Genomic DNA, 14,547 nt, shown 5'->3' with positions numbered 1-14,547 from the left:
TGACTTGACGGCAACGGATTTTATCAACCACTACTCTGAGCATCTTCTGTACACTTGAGGAATCTTCTTTTCTGGTTGCAACTTTAAGCATCTTCATCCGTAAGTGAAGTCTAGTCCAGAGCAAGCCATCAAATTGCAACAATCTACAACAGCTCTTGGAAAGAGATGATGGAAAAGCTCAATATCATCAGTCAGAACAAGGCCAGGGGCCGACTGTGGAACAGACCATCAATTGCTCTTATGGAAGTTCAAGCTAAAACTGAAGAAAATCAGAGCAAGTCCACAAGAGCCAAAATGTGACCTTGAGTATATCCCACCTGAATTTAGAGACCATCTGAAGAATAGATTTGATGCATTGAACACTAGTGACTGAAGACCAGACTAGTTGTGGAATGACAGCAAGGATATCATCCATGAAGAAAGCAAGAGGTCACTGAAAAGACAGGAAAGAAAGAAAAGACCAAGACAGATGTCAGAGGAGACTCTGAAACTTGCTCTTGAGCGTCAAGCAGCTAAAGCAAAAGGAAGAACTGATGAAGTAAAAGAACTGAACAGAAGATTTCAAAGGGCGTCTCCAGAAGACAAAGTAAAATATTATAATGACATGTCCAAAGAGCTGTAGGTAGAAAACCAAAATGGAAGAACACACTCGGTGTTTCTCAAGCGGAAAAACTGAAGAAAAAATTCAAGCCTGGAGTTGCAATAGTGAAGGATTCTATGGGGAAAATATTAAACGACGCAGGAAGCATCAAAAGAAGGTGGAAGGAATACACAGAGTCATTATACCAAAAAGAATTAGTCAACGTTCAACCGTCTCAAGAGGTGGCATATGATCAGGAACCGATAGTACTGAAGGAAGAAGTCCAAGCTGCTCTGAAGGCATTGGCAAAAAGCAAGGCTCCAGAAATTGATGGACTATGAATTGAGATGCTTCAACAAACAGATGCAGCGCTCCAAGAGGTGCTCACTCATCTATGCCAAGAAATATGGAAGACAGCTTCCTGGCCAACTGACTGGAAGAGATCCATATTTATGCCTATTCCCAAGAAAGGTGATCCAACTGAATGTGGAAATAATAAAACAATATCCTTAATATCACACACAAGCAAAATTCTGCTGAAGATCATTCAAAAACGGCTGCAGCAGTATATCAACAGGGAACTGCCAGAAATTCAGGCCGGTTTCAGAAGAGGACGTGGGACCAGGGATATCATTGCTGATGTAAGGTGGATCCTGGCTGAAAGCAGAGAACACCAGAAGGATGTTTACCTGTGTTTTATTGACTATGCAAAAGCATTCGACTGTGTGGATCATAACAAATTATCGATAACATTGTAAAGAATAGGAATTCCAGAACACTTAATTGTGCTCATGAGGTGGAGCAAGAGGCAGTTGTTCGCACAGAACAAGGGGGTACTGATTGGTTTAAAGTCACCATACCTATTCAATCTGTATGCTGAGCATATAATCCAAGAAGCTGGACTATATGAAGAAGAACGGGGCATCAGGCTTGGAGGAGGACTGATTAACAACCTGCGTTATGTAGATGACACAACCTTGCTTGCTGAAAGTGAAGAGGACTTGAAGCACTTACTAATGAAGATCAAAGACCACAGCCTTCAGTATGGATTGCACCTCAACATAAAGAAAACAAAAATCCTCACAACTGGACCAATGAGCAACATCATGATAAACGGAGAAAAGACTGAAGTTGTCAAGGATTTTATTTTACTTGGATCCACAATCAACGCTATGGAAGTAGCAGTCAAGAAATCAAAAGACGCATTGCATTGGGTAAATCTGCTGCAAAGGACCTCTTTAAAGTGTTGAAGAGCAAAGATGTCACCCTGAAGACTAAGGTGCGCCTGACCCAAGCCATGGTATTTTCAGTCACTTCATATGAATGTGAAAGCTGGACAATGAATAAGGAAGACCGAAGAAGAATTGACGCCTTTGAATTGTGGTGTTGGTGAAGAATACCGAATATACCATGGACTGCCAAAAGAACGAACAAATCTGTGTTAGAAGAAGTACAACCAGAATGCTCCTTAGAAGCAAGGATGGCGAGACTGAGTCTTAGGAGAGATCAGTCTCTGGAAAAGGACATCATGTTTGGCAGAGTACAGGGTCAGCGGAAAAGAGGAAGACCCTCAACGAGGTGGATTGTCACAGTGGGTGCAACAATGAGCTGGAGTATAACAATGATTGTAAGGATGGCACAGGACTGGGCAGTGTTTTGTTCTGTTGTGCATAGGGTCCCTATGAGTCAGAACCAACTCGACAGCACCTAACAACAACAACACAACAGCTCATGGTGTCAAACATCTTTCTCTTCATTCGGTTGCGTTCTGGTCAGCTCATCCCTAGCCATCCAAGCTAGGTTGCAGTGGGTAGCAGCCTTAGGCTTGAGAGTTCACACACACACCTCTTGGCACTTCAGACAGCCCCTTCACACACTCTCAATCCTAGCCCCCTTGGGCTAGGCCAGCAGGTTCCACCTGTAAAGTTCAGGAGTCCAAGAACTGCTTTTACTTCTGACGAGCCAGCCCTTCCTCTCTCTGTCTCATCCCCAGACCTGGACTAGGTCAGTGGGTGCTGGTGGAACATGTCCAACCTCAGCCCATCTCTTCATTGCTGCACTTCCCATTTCCACTCATTGAGTGGACTCAGTTGGTCACCACAAGTGAGCAGACCAAGCTCTCTACTCACTGGCTCACTTTAACTTCCATTCCTGGAAGGGGGCTCCTTCTGATGGGCATTGACTTTTCCTGCCTCCATGCATCTGCTTGTTGAAAATTCAAAAAGCAAAACAGTTACTTTTTTTTTTTCTCCTTCTGCAGGTCCTGCCTTCAAATGCAAATCATCTGTTCTCTTAGCAGCTCTGGGTGTTCTAGGAGTCCTTTCAAATGCAGATCTTGCCAGGGCTCAGGTTTTCAACCTGTGCCCTCATTCTGTACACAGGGCCACTGCACTGAACCAGCCTGTGCTGCCCTTGGGCACATCCTAGTTCCCCTTTTACCATATCCAGTCAAGCATTGGCTGAAGGCTGAGTAACAGGCTCTCTGTAATCTATAATATTCACTATTCATTTCCATCACACATTTAGGTCTGCTGTACAACACTACGTAGGAGAAGCATTCAGTATCCACAGTATATTCAGATAAACACGGAATCCTAAACACATAACCCTTTTTCAAACATTCTAGTTTCCTCTTCCCTTCTCTCCTTGACTGTCTTCCCATTTATATGCATATAGCCTTGGGCCTTCTGCTGGAAAGTATAGTGGGGCTACCTAGCTGTAAAAACTGCATAGGGGCAGCTTCTGACCTCCTCTAACTTCACAAGGGGGAAGGAGAATCAAGATCAGCAGCCCAAGGCTAATTCCTATGAGGCAGCAGTCAGACATGCCTCCTCTCTCCACCATCTTTACCAGTTCTGACACCAACAGTCCCTCCCACTGTATTCTCTACTTCTTTGCTGGGTTCGATAATTCATGACAATGACCACACAGAACTCACAGACGATACTCATGATTATGGGGTTTATTGGGAAGTAACCATTTACAATTCAGATTCAGGAATACTCAGGAGACAGTTCTTCTATGAGAACAGCCTCTTCCCAGCCATGCTCACAGGCACACCTCTCTCTGGCCCTAAGCCTCTGCCTAAAGGCACTCAGCTTTCTGTCTCCATGGGCTGGGAAGCCTACTATACCACCTCTGCTGCACAGTCTCTGCTGCTTGCTGGGTTGCTGCTGCTGGTCTCTTCTTTCTTGGTGGTGGTGGTGGGCTCTTCTCTCTGCTCTGGAGTTGGCTCTATTTTAAGGCAAAACTCATCAGTCCTCTTGGTGGGCCACACTTACCTTATTTGCTCCGTCCTGCCCAATCACTGGAACCTCTGTTGCATAGTGGTTAAGTGCTATGGCTGCTAACCAAAGGGTGGGTAGTTCGAATCCACCAGGCGCTCCGTGGAAACTCTGTGGGGCAGTTCTACTCTGTCCTATGGGGTTGCTATGAGTCGGAATCGACTCGACGGCACTGGGTTTGGTTTTTTTTTTTTTTGGCCCAATCACTTGGGTGGAAGTTACAGACCATGCCTAAAAAGGCCATACAAAAGTAATCAGTTGCACCACACACACACATATAGGTGATGGTAGAGGGATAAGAGAATCTACAGTTTTAATAGGCAAACCCATTCTTATCTCCCACAGTTTTTAGACCCATGACTTTCTCTATTTCTTAGAAGAAATACAACCGGAATGCTTCTTGAAAATAAGGATGTCAAGACTTTGGCTTGCTTACTTTGGATACGCCATAAGGAAAGACCAATCGCTAGAAAAGGACATCATGGTTGGTTAAGAGGAGGGTGAGAGGGGCCCTTGGTGAGATAAACTGACACAATAGCTGCAACAATGGACTCAAACATACCAACAGTCGTGAAGGTGGCCCAGGACTTCATTCTGTTGTACGTAAGGTCACCATGAGTTGGGGTTAACTCTACAGCAACAACGTTTTCTGGGATGCTCCCAACTTAAACACAATTTCCAGTTGTGAAACTCAAAACCAAAGCCATTTATGTGATGTCAATTCTTGAAGAGAAGGATTTTAGGTTTTGAGAGTCTGATAAATAGACACATAAACTCTAAGGTATCCTACCTTGACTGCTTTCTGTTGCAATATACTTTGAATTTATTAAGGGACACCACATACACTCAGTATCGTTGAGCTGGATAGCTTACTCCGAGTTCGGATGAAGAAATTATTTTGATGGAGTGCAGGACCATGGGCATAGAAAAGTTACAGAAGAAGTCGACATAAACTAGAGTTTACAAGGAGACACTGAACGATTAAATGCCAAATGGAGTCCTGGCACGGAGTGTTCCAGGAATACCGAGGCTAGTGGAAGACTCATAAGGAAAGTTCAGTGTGAGGTTGGTCCTGAAAGACTCTAGGTAATTTTGAGAGTGATTATACAGCCCAGTCAACCAAATGATTCAGGTTGCGTCACTTTCTGTGATAGTTTTAGAGACCAAGCCTTCCAAAGCAATGGAACTGTCCACCTCCGGATTTGTGAGAGCTTCTGTTCTTCTAGTTTCAACTCCCAGCAACTTTGCTGCATTCATCACCCTGAGTCCATATATGTCTGGGAATCACAGTTAAACCTTCTGCTTTAATGAGTTAATTTCATCTTTTTTTCTAGTCTTCGTTATTTTCTTAGAAACCCCCTTTATGGTCTTGCCTACTAGCCAAGTGATACAGAGGAACAAAGCAATGGCTTAAAAATTCCGGCCACTAAAAATCAATTCTACCAAAATAGTTATGAACTTCTTTAATGTTCTGTTTCAAATATAAATGTTATGAAACCCAGCAAACTGGTGGTCTCTTAAAGTCAAAAAGAGTGGCAATGTGTATGTGTAGAACATCTGTGGAACCTGCAAAGCTCTTTATTTCTGGTCATTATCGCCATTAACAAGCCTATTGCTGATATAAATTTTGTTAATTAGAATAAAGGACACCCATATTGTGGTGTTCTTTAAGTATGGTGATATATATGAATGCCATTGCTGGAAAATGCATTGGGGAAAATTTCTGTCTCTCTCTGATCAGCATGGATATAGTCCACATGCAGGGAGAATCAATGATTAGTTTTATTTTCAACTTTACAATCATTAAAAAAAATCATTAACTAAAACTAACTTTAAAAACATATACAATATTATGTATTACATATATATTCTAAATATATTTATATATGCTTAAGAGCTTTCAAGAAAATCTAATAAATATTCTGGGAATATATTTACGATATTGTATGCAACAAACGAAATTTTAAAAATGATGCCATTGTAACGAGATTATTTACTTTAAAAGTTCCAAAATAATGTCTTTTTTTTTTATTATTGTTGAAAATATGAATGATTTGACGAGTTTTCTTAGGAAGGTGATTCTCAACCAGTGGGTGAGATCTTTGGACGTTCCCAAGGACACGTTTCTCTTATATTTACTACCAATTTCATTCCAACAAAACTACAAACTGCAGTGGATGAATGGGATCTGCAATCCAGCTGGGCTCGGCCAAGCCCTGTGCCCACCTGGCATATCCACCAGAGGGGGCGCGTTTTTCTAGCTTGTGCAAGAGTGCCATGTAAGCTATTGGCAGCCAGGCATGGTACTGGGGGATGGAGCAGAGGACACATTTACCCTGCTTTACTGAACGTTGACAGCATGCGGTAGTTTCCGGGTCAGTGTGTGGCCTCAGGGATGGGAATGTGGGGTTAGCCCTGACCCAGGATTTCAGTGGTCAACTGTATGAAGTGTCTCAGCCTGAGTACCAAGGAACCTGGTTTCCATTCCTTTCTGGCTCAGCTTCTACCTCTGTGGTCTTAGTCAAGACATTCACGCTAGTTATTTCATTTGTAAAATATAACCCAGTGCCGTCGAGTCGATTCCGACTCATAGCGACCCTACAGAACAGAGTAGAACTGCCCCATAGAGTTTCCAAGGAGCACCTGACAGATTCAAACTGCCGACCCTTTGGTTAGCAGCCGTAACACTTAACCACTAAGCCACCAGGGTTTCCTTCTGTAAAATATAGGGGTTGCACAATCTCACTGTTCCTTCTGTTGTTGTTAGTTGCCCTCAACTAGGCTCTGACTCACAGGGACCTAATAGAAATCCGGTCCTACGTATCTTCACGATCTTCAGTATGTTTGAGTCCATTGTGGCTGTTGCGTCAATCCATCTCACTGAGGGTTTCCTTCATTTTCACTGACCCTCTACTTTACTAACCATGATGCCCTTTTCTGATGATACGTCTTTCGTGATGATGTGCCCAAAGTAGGCGAGCTGAAGTCTCACTTCAAAGGAGCATTTGGGATGTAGTGTTCCTTTTAGTTCCTACATATTATGATTCTTTCAGGATCTTTGCATGTGAAATGTAAAATGAAAATCTTAGATGTTTTAAGGAATTCTTTATTTTTCTCTCTTTTGCCCACTGTACCTCTCCCTCTTTCTGCCTTTCCTTCCCCCCACCCCCAACACAAAGCCACGCATGCCCTGGTGCTTCCATATTAAACATTTGTTCTGTCCGTGTTCCTGCTGAGCAGACTTCATCGTGCTGGGTGGGGGCAGTGGGAGGACAGCCCCTCCTCAGCTGATTGAGCCATTGCGTTAATGTCAGCCTGGCCTTTGGACAGAAGAGGCAACGTGGTAGAGCCCAGCACAGAGGGAAAAAATGGCCAAAGGTTTATCTTCTCCATGCCTATTGTCTGCCTGCTCTGAGCAGCTGGGCAAGTTGTCTTCCCTGTATTCTTTGGGCTTTGCAAAGTCCCATAGAAATCTACGAAATGCTTGCAATACTTATTTTCTGCTAATCAGATGGTGCCAGCCGTCTGAAGCATATATGTAATATCAAACTCGCAGTTACTGAGTCGGCCGGGTACTAGACAAAATGTGTGCCTGCCAATTAAACTTGTTGCATTTGAATGGCTTTCTTTGGCAATACTGTATGCATTTAGACTGTTGTGAACAATAAAGGAAACCATTTTCCCCTTCTACCCAAGCCTAAAACTGCAGATGGCAGCCCTGTGTGTGAAGCTCTAGCCACTGAATTCGTCTTTTGTGTGTAGGAAAGAAGGTAATTTGAATGTTTGAACCCCCCACAGGAAGCTTGTCTCAAAATGAACAATTCGCCAAATAAAGACTAATTAGGGCCTAAATTAATTAGAAGGTGTGGTTTGAAAGGATGTTGATGAGAAGAGTCTGTCATTTTAGACAAATGGAACAGAGCTAAATAAATTAGTCTCCATTAATATCTTATTGTTCTGTGAGCAGCTCTCTTTTGTTGCTTTCATTAGAAAGCACCCCTTGAAATAAGCCTTCGCAGGCCATTACCGATTCAGCCCTCATTTCCCGACACCGAGAGCACAGCGCCTCCATTAAAGATGTTTCAACAAATCCTCATGGCTTCAGCAAATTAATATTTATATTTTCTGGGTGTTCTGTTTTTCATCTGGAAAACAGACCCTGAATGTTACTGACTTTTTTTGTCACTGAATTGTCAGAAGCAAGCTTCACATCAAAAAACGTGAACGCCAAGGGAAGGAAATTACAAAAACCTAGGGATGGGGTGGGGAGTCGGGGGGTGGGTAGGGCAGGGGAGGCAGTGATAGAAAAAGTAAAATAAAAACCTTCAAACTCTCCTGGATTAATAAATCCTTTTCTCTCCACTTTCAAATTTGTGTTTTTCATGATGCACTGTTTTCTATTTAAATAAACCATTACTTTCTGATGCTTCTGAGTTCTAATAGCTCTTTGATGACTTTTTAAAGATGTGTTCCAAAGCCTCACTACTGTGCATAATAGGATATATTTTATGTATGTGTGTAGTATGTTTTTCGTCTCTGAGAATGGAACGTCACTTTCTCTTTCTTCTCTCCATCTCTACTTCTTACAGATGGAGTGTTTGGAAGATGCCGGCGGATTCCGGTGATAGACATATACCGATATGAAGTCTCACCGCCTGTTCTGCAGCACCTGAGAGCCACTTTGCAGAAGCTGTCCCGCACAGGTATGTTGGGAGTTAGACAGGAGAGCGCCTTACAGTGCTGGATTGGTGGCACCTAGAGGCTAGCTTCTGGTTGCTCCTGCTAAACTCAGTGCTCACCAAATGCTTTTGTTTCTTCTTAAAAACCTACAGAGCCTCTGAGGGAGTGAAGCTTTGGAAATAGCCTGTGCTCTGAATCCTCCCAGCTGAACTAGGTAGCATCATGGTAGGAAGAAGTGGCCTGGGAACAGAGTGTGTTGTATGGAAGGTTTTACTCCAGGTGCTTGTTTTCATGGAATAGAGAAGTCTTAGGTGGCTGTTTCATGTGTATCAATTCTTTTAGTGGTTTCTGGTGTGAGAAGCATGCCGGTGGTTGCTATAGGCAGAGCCGCCAGGTCCCGATACAAGGCAGTTTCCTGGACAGGGATATGTTGGCCTAACCTAAACCATCTCCACAGCTGATCAACCAAGGACTTTAGAAAGATCGGTCTCTACCTCATATTATTATATAATTTTTTTTGTCATATCATTTCATTGAAGGAGATTCATGTTACTTTATAGGAGTGCTAAGAAGATTTTTTTTTTTTTTAAGAAGATTAGTTTTTATAAAAAAGTAAAAATTGAGGAGGAAGCTGTCTCATCTAGCTCAGCATTATTATGACCTATTATTTTATTTGTTAAATAATTTTTATTGTGCTTTAAGTGAAAGTTTACAAATCAAGTCAGTCTCTCACACAAAAACCCATATACACCTTGCTAAAAAAAAAAAAATTCACACTCCCAGTTACTCTTCCCCTAATGAGACAGCCCGCTCTCTCCTTCCACTCTCTCTTTTTGTGTCCATTTCGCCAGCTTCTAACTGCCTCCACCCTCTCATCTCCCATCTAGGCAGGAGATGCCAACATAGTCTCAAGTGTCCATCTGATCCAAGAAGCTCATTCCTCACCAGCATCCCTCTCCAACCCACTGTCCAGTCCAATCCATGTCTGAAGAGTTGGCTTCAGGAATGGTTCCTCTCCTGGGCCAACAGAAGGTCTGGGGACCATGACCACCGGGGTCTCTCTAGTCTCAGTCAGACCATGAAGTCTGATCTTATGAGAGCTTGGGGTCTACATCCCACTGCTCTCCTGCTCCCTCAGCGGTTCTCCATTGTGTTCCCTGTCAAGGCAGTCTTTGGTTGTAGCCGGGCACCATCTAGTTCTTCTGGTCTCAGGATGATGTAGTTGCTGGTTCTTGTGGCCCTTTCTGTCTCTTGGGGTCGTAATCACCTTGTGTCCTTGGTGTTCTTCATTCCCCTTTGATCCAGGTGGGTTGAGACCAATTGATGCATCTTAGATGGCTGCTTGCTAGCATTTAAGACCCCAGATGCCACTCTTCAAAGTGGGATGTAGAATGTTTTCTTAATAGATTTTATTATGCCAATTGACTTAGTTGTCCCCTGAAACCATGGTCCCCAGACCCCTGCCCGTGCTACGCTGGCCTTCAAAGCATTCAGTTTATTCAGGAAACTTCTTTGCTTTTGGTTTAGTCCAATTGTGCTGACCTCCCCTGTATTGTGTGCTGTCTTTCCCTTCACCTAAAGTAGGTAGTTTTTATTTACTGTCTAATTAGTGAATACCCCCTCCCACTCTCCATCCCTCCCCCTTCTCGTAACCACAAAAGAATGTTTTCTTCTCAGTTTAAACTGTTTCTCAAGTTCTTATACTAGTGGTCTTATACAATATTTGTCCTTCTGCAACTGAGTGATTTCACTGAGCATAATGCCTTTCAGGTTCCTCCATATTATGAAATGTTTCACAGATTCCTCACTGTTCTTTATCGATGTGTGAATATACCATAATTTATTTATCCATTAATCTGTTGATGGGCACCTTGGTTGCTTCCATCATTTTGCTATTGTAAACAGTACTGCAATAAACATGGGTGTGCATATACCTGTTCGTGTAAAGGCTCTTATTTCTCTAGGATATATTCCAAGGAGTGGGATTGCTGGATCATATGGTAGTTCTATTTCTAGTCTTTTTAAGGAAGCGCCAAATTGATTTCCAAAGTGGTTGTACCATTTTACATTCCCGTCAGCAGTGTATAAGTATTCCAACCTTTCCACAGCCTCTCCAACATTTATTATTTTGTGTGTTTTGGATTAATGCCAGACTTGTTGGAGTGAGATGAAATCTCATTGTAGTTTTGATCTGCTTTTCTCTTAATGGCTAATGATTGTGAACATTTCCTCATATATCTGTTAGCTACCTGAATATCTTCTTTAGTGAAGTGTCTATTCATATCTTTTGCCCATTTTTTAATTGAGTTATTTGTCTTTTTGCAGTATCATGTAGATTTTAGAGATTAGGTGCTGATCAGAAATGTCATAGCTAAAAACTTTTTCCCAGTCTGTAGGTAGTCTTTTTACTCTTTTGGTAAAGTCTTTGGATGAGCATAGGTGTTTGATTTTTAGGAGCTCCCAGTGTCTGTCAGTTTGTTGTACTGTGGGGGCTTGTGTGTTGCTGTGATGCTGGAAGCTATGCCACCGGTATTCAGATACCAGCAGGGTCACCCATGGAGGACAGGTTTCAGACTAGGAAGAAGGACCCAGCAGTCTAGTTCAGAAAAGCATTAGCCAGTGAAAACCTTATGAATAGCAGCAGAGCATTGTCTGATATAGTGCTGGAAGATGAGCCCCCCAGGTTGGAAGGCACTCAGAAGATGACTGGGGAAGAGCTGCTTCCTCAAAGTATAGTCGACCTTGTGATGTGGATGCAGTAAAGCTTTTGGGACCTTGATTTTGCTGATGTGGCATGACTCAAAATGAGAAGAAACTGCTGCAAACATCCATTAATAATTGGAACCTGGAAAGTACAAAGTATGAATCTAAGAAAATTGGAAATGGTCAAAAATGAAATGGAATGCATAAACATTGATATCTTAGGCGTTAGTGAGCTGAAATGGACTGGTATTGGCCATTTTGAATCAGACAATCATATAGTCTACTATGCTGGGAATGACAACTCGAAGAGAAATGGTGTTGCATTCATCGTCAAAAAGAACATTTCAAGATCTATCCTGAAGTACAATGCTGTCCGTGATAGGATAATATCCATACGCCTACAAGGAAGACCAGTTAATATGACTATTATTCCAATTTACACACCAACTACTAGGGCTACAGATGAAGAAATAGAAGATTTTTATCAGCTGCTGCAGTCTGAAATTGATCAAACATGCAATCAAGATGCATTGATAATTACTGGCAATTGGAATGCAAAAGTTGGAAACTAAGAAGAAGGATCAGTAGTTGGAAAATATGGCCTTGGTGATAGAAACAATGCCGGAGATCGAATGATAGAATTTTGCAAGACCAACGACTTCTTCATCGCAAATACCTTCTTTCACTAACATAAACGGCAACTATACACATGGACCTCACCAGATGGAGCACACAGAAATCAAATTGACTACCTCTGTGGAAAGAGATGATAGAAAAGCTCTATATCATCAGTCAGAACAAGGCCAGGGCCAACTGTGGAACAGGCCATCAATTGCTTATATGCAAGTTAAAGCTGAAACTGAAGAAAATCAGAGCAAGTCCACGAAAGCCAAAATATGACTGAAGGAAGAAGTTCAAGCTGCTCTGAAGACATTGGCAAAAACAAGGCTCCAGGAGTTGATGGAATATCAATTGAGATGTTTCAACAAACACATGCAATGCTGGAGATGCTCACTCGTCTATGCCAAGAAATATGGAAGACAGCTTCCTGGCCAACTGATGGGAAGAGATCCATATTTATGCCTATTCCCAAGAAAGGTGATCCAGCCGAATGTGGAAATTATAGAATAATATCCTTAATATCACACACAAGCAAAATTCTGCTGAAGATCATTCAAAAACGGCTGCAGCGGTATATCAACAGGGAACAGCCAGAAATTCAGGCTGGTTTCAGAAGAGGACATGGAACCAGGGATATCATTGCTGATGTCAGAAGGATCCTGTGTTTTATTGATTATGCAAAGGCATTTGACTTTGTGGATCGTAACAAACTATGGATAACACTGTGAAGGACGGGAATTCCAGAACACTTAATTGTGCTTATGAGGAACCTTTACATTGATCAAGAGGCAGTTGTTCGGACAGAACAAGGGGATACTGATTGGTTTAAAGTCAGGAACGGTGTGTGTCAGGGTTGTATTCTTTCCCCATACCTATTTAATCTGTACGCTGAACAAATAATACAAGAGGCTGGACTATATGAAGAAGAACAGGATATCAAGTTTGGAGGAAGACTCATTAACAACCTGCGTTATGCAGATGACACAACCTTGCTTGCTGAAAGTGAAGAGGACTTGAAGCACTTACTGATGAAGATCGAAGACCACAGCCTTCAGTATGGATTGCACCTCAACATAAAAAAAATTTTTTTTTTAATCCTCACAACTGGATCAATGAGCAAGATCATGATAAATGGAAAAAAAGTTTGAAGTTGTGAAGGATTTCATTTTGCTTGGATTCACAATCAACAGCCATGGAAGCAGCACCCAAGAAATCAAAAGACGCATTGCATTGGGCAAATCTGCTGCAAAGGACCTCTTCAAAGTGTTGAAGAGCAAAGATGTCACCCTGAAGACTAAGGTGCGCCTGTCTCAAGCCATGGTATTTTGAATCACATCATATGTATGTGAAAGCCGGACAATGAATAAGGAAGACCGAAGAAGAGTTGACGTCTTTGAATTATGGTGTTGGTGAAGGATATTGAATATACCATGGACTGCCAAAAGAACGAACAAATCTGTGTTAGAAGAAGTACAACCAGAATGTTCCTTAGAAACAAGGATTGTGAGACTGCGTTTTACATACTTTGGACATGTTGTCAGGAGGGATCAGTCCCTGGAAAAGGACATCATGTTTGGCAGGGTACAGGGTCAGTGGAAAAGAGGAAGACCCTCAACGAGGTGGATTGACACAGTGGGTGCAACAATGAGCTCAAGCATAACAACGATTGTAAGGATGACGCAGGACTGGGCAGTTTTTCGTTGTGTTGTGCATAGGGTTGCTATGAGTTGGAACTGACTCGACAGCACCTGACAACAACAACAGCTATCTAGTTTTTCTTCAACATTCTTTATAATGTCTTGTATACTGTTTATGCCATGTATTAGGGCTCCTAACATTGTCCCTATTTTTTCTTCCATGATCTTTATCGTTTTAGATTTTATATTTAGGTCTTTGATCCATTTTGAGTTAGTTTTTGTGCATGGAGTGAGGTATGGGTCTTGTTTCATTTTTTTGCAGATGGATATCCAGTTATGCCAGCACCATTTGTTAAAAAGGCTCTCTTTTCCCCATTTAACTGTTTCAGGACCTTTGTCAAATAACATCTGCTCATATGTGGATAGCTTTATGTCTGGATTCTCAATTCTGTTTCATTGGTCTATGTATCTGTTGTTGTACCAGTACGAAGCTGTTTCGACGACTGTGGCTGTGTAATAGGTTCTAAAATCAGGTAGAGTAAGGCCTCCCACTTTGTTCTTCTTTTTCAGTAATACTTTACTTATCTGGGGCCTCTTTCCCTTCCATATGGGGTTGGTGATTTGTTTCTCCATCTCATTTAAGAATGTCATTGGAATTTGGATCAGAATTGCATTAAATCTACAGATCGCTTTTGCTAGAATAGATGTTTTTACAATGTTAAGTCTTCTTATCCATGAGCAAGGTATGTTTTTCCACTTATGTAGGTCTCTTTTGGTTTCTTGCAGAAGTGTTTTGTAGTTCTCTTTGTATAAGTCTTTTACATCCCTGGTAAGATTTTTTCCTAAGTATTTTATCTTCTTGGGGGCTATTCTAAATGGCATTGATTTGGTGATTTCCTCTTCTATGTTCTTTTTGTTGGTGTAGAGGAATCCAAGTGATTTTTGTATGTTTATCTTGTATTCCGATACTCTGCTGAACTCTTCTATTAATTTCAGTAGTTTTCTGGAGGATTCCTTAGGGTTTTCTGTGTATAAGATCAGT

General features: G+C 41.9%; 1 protein-coding gene across 1 annotated transcript in view; it reads left to right on the top strand.

Moving 5' to 3' along the window:
- Positions 1-14,547, top strand: part of PTPRN2 (protein tyrosine phosphatase receptor type N2) — a 1,410,930-nt gene that overhangs the window by 7,878 nt on the left and 1,388,505 nt on the right. Inside the window, exon 2 of the mRNA XM_064274265.1 lies at positions 8,454-8,567. Within this exon, the coding sequence (XP_064130335.1) occupies positions 8,454-8,567 (114 nt within the window). The remainder of the gene's footprint in view (positions 1-8,453; positions 8,568-14,547) is intronic.

This window comes from Loxodonta africana, chromosome 22 (assembly GCF_030014295.1).
Source record: "Loxodonta africana isolate mLoxAfr1 chromosome 22, mLoxAfr1.hap2, whole genome shotgun sequence".
Taxonomy (NCBI): Eukaryota; Metazoa; Chordata; class Mammalia; order Proboscidea; family Elephantidae; genus Loxodonta; species Loxodonta africana.
Note: the sequence above shows the minus strand (reverse complement) of the source record. Positions and strands in the feature narration are given on the sequence as shown.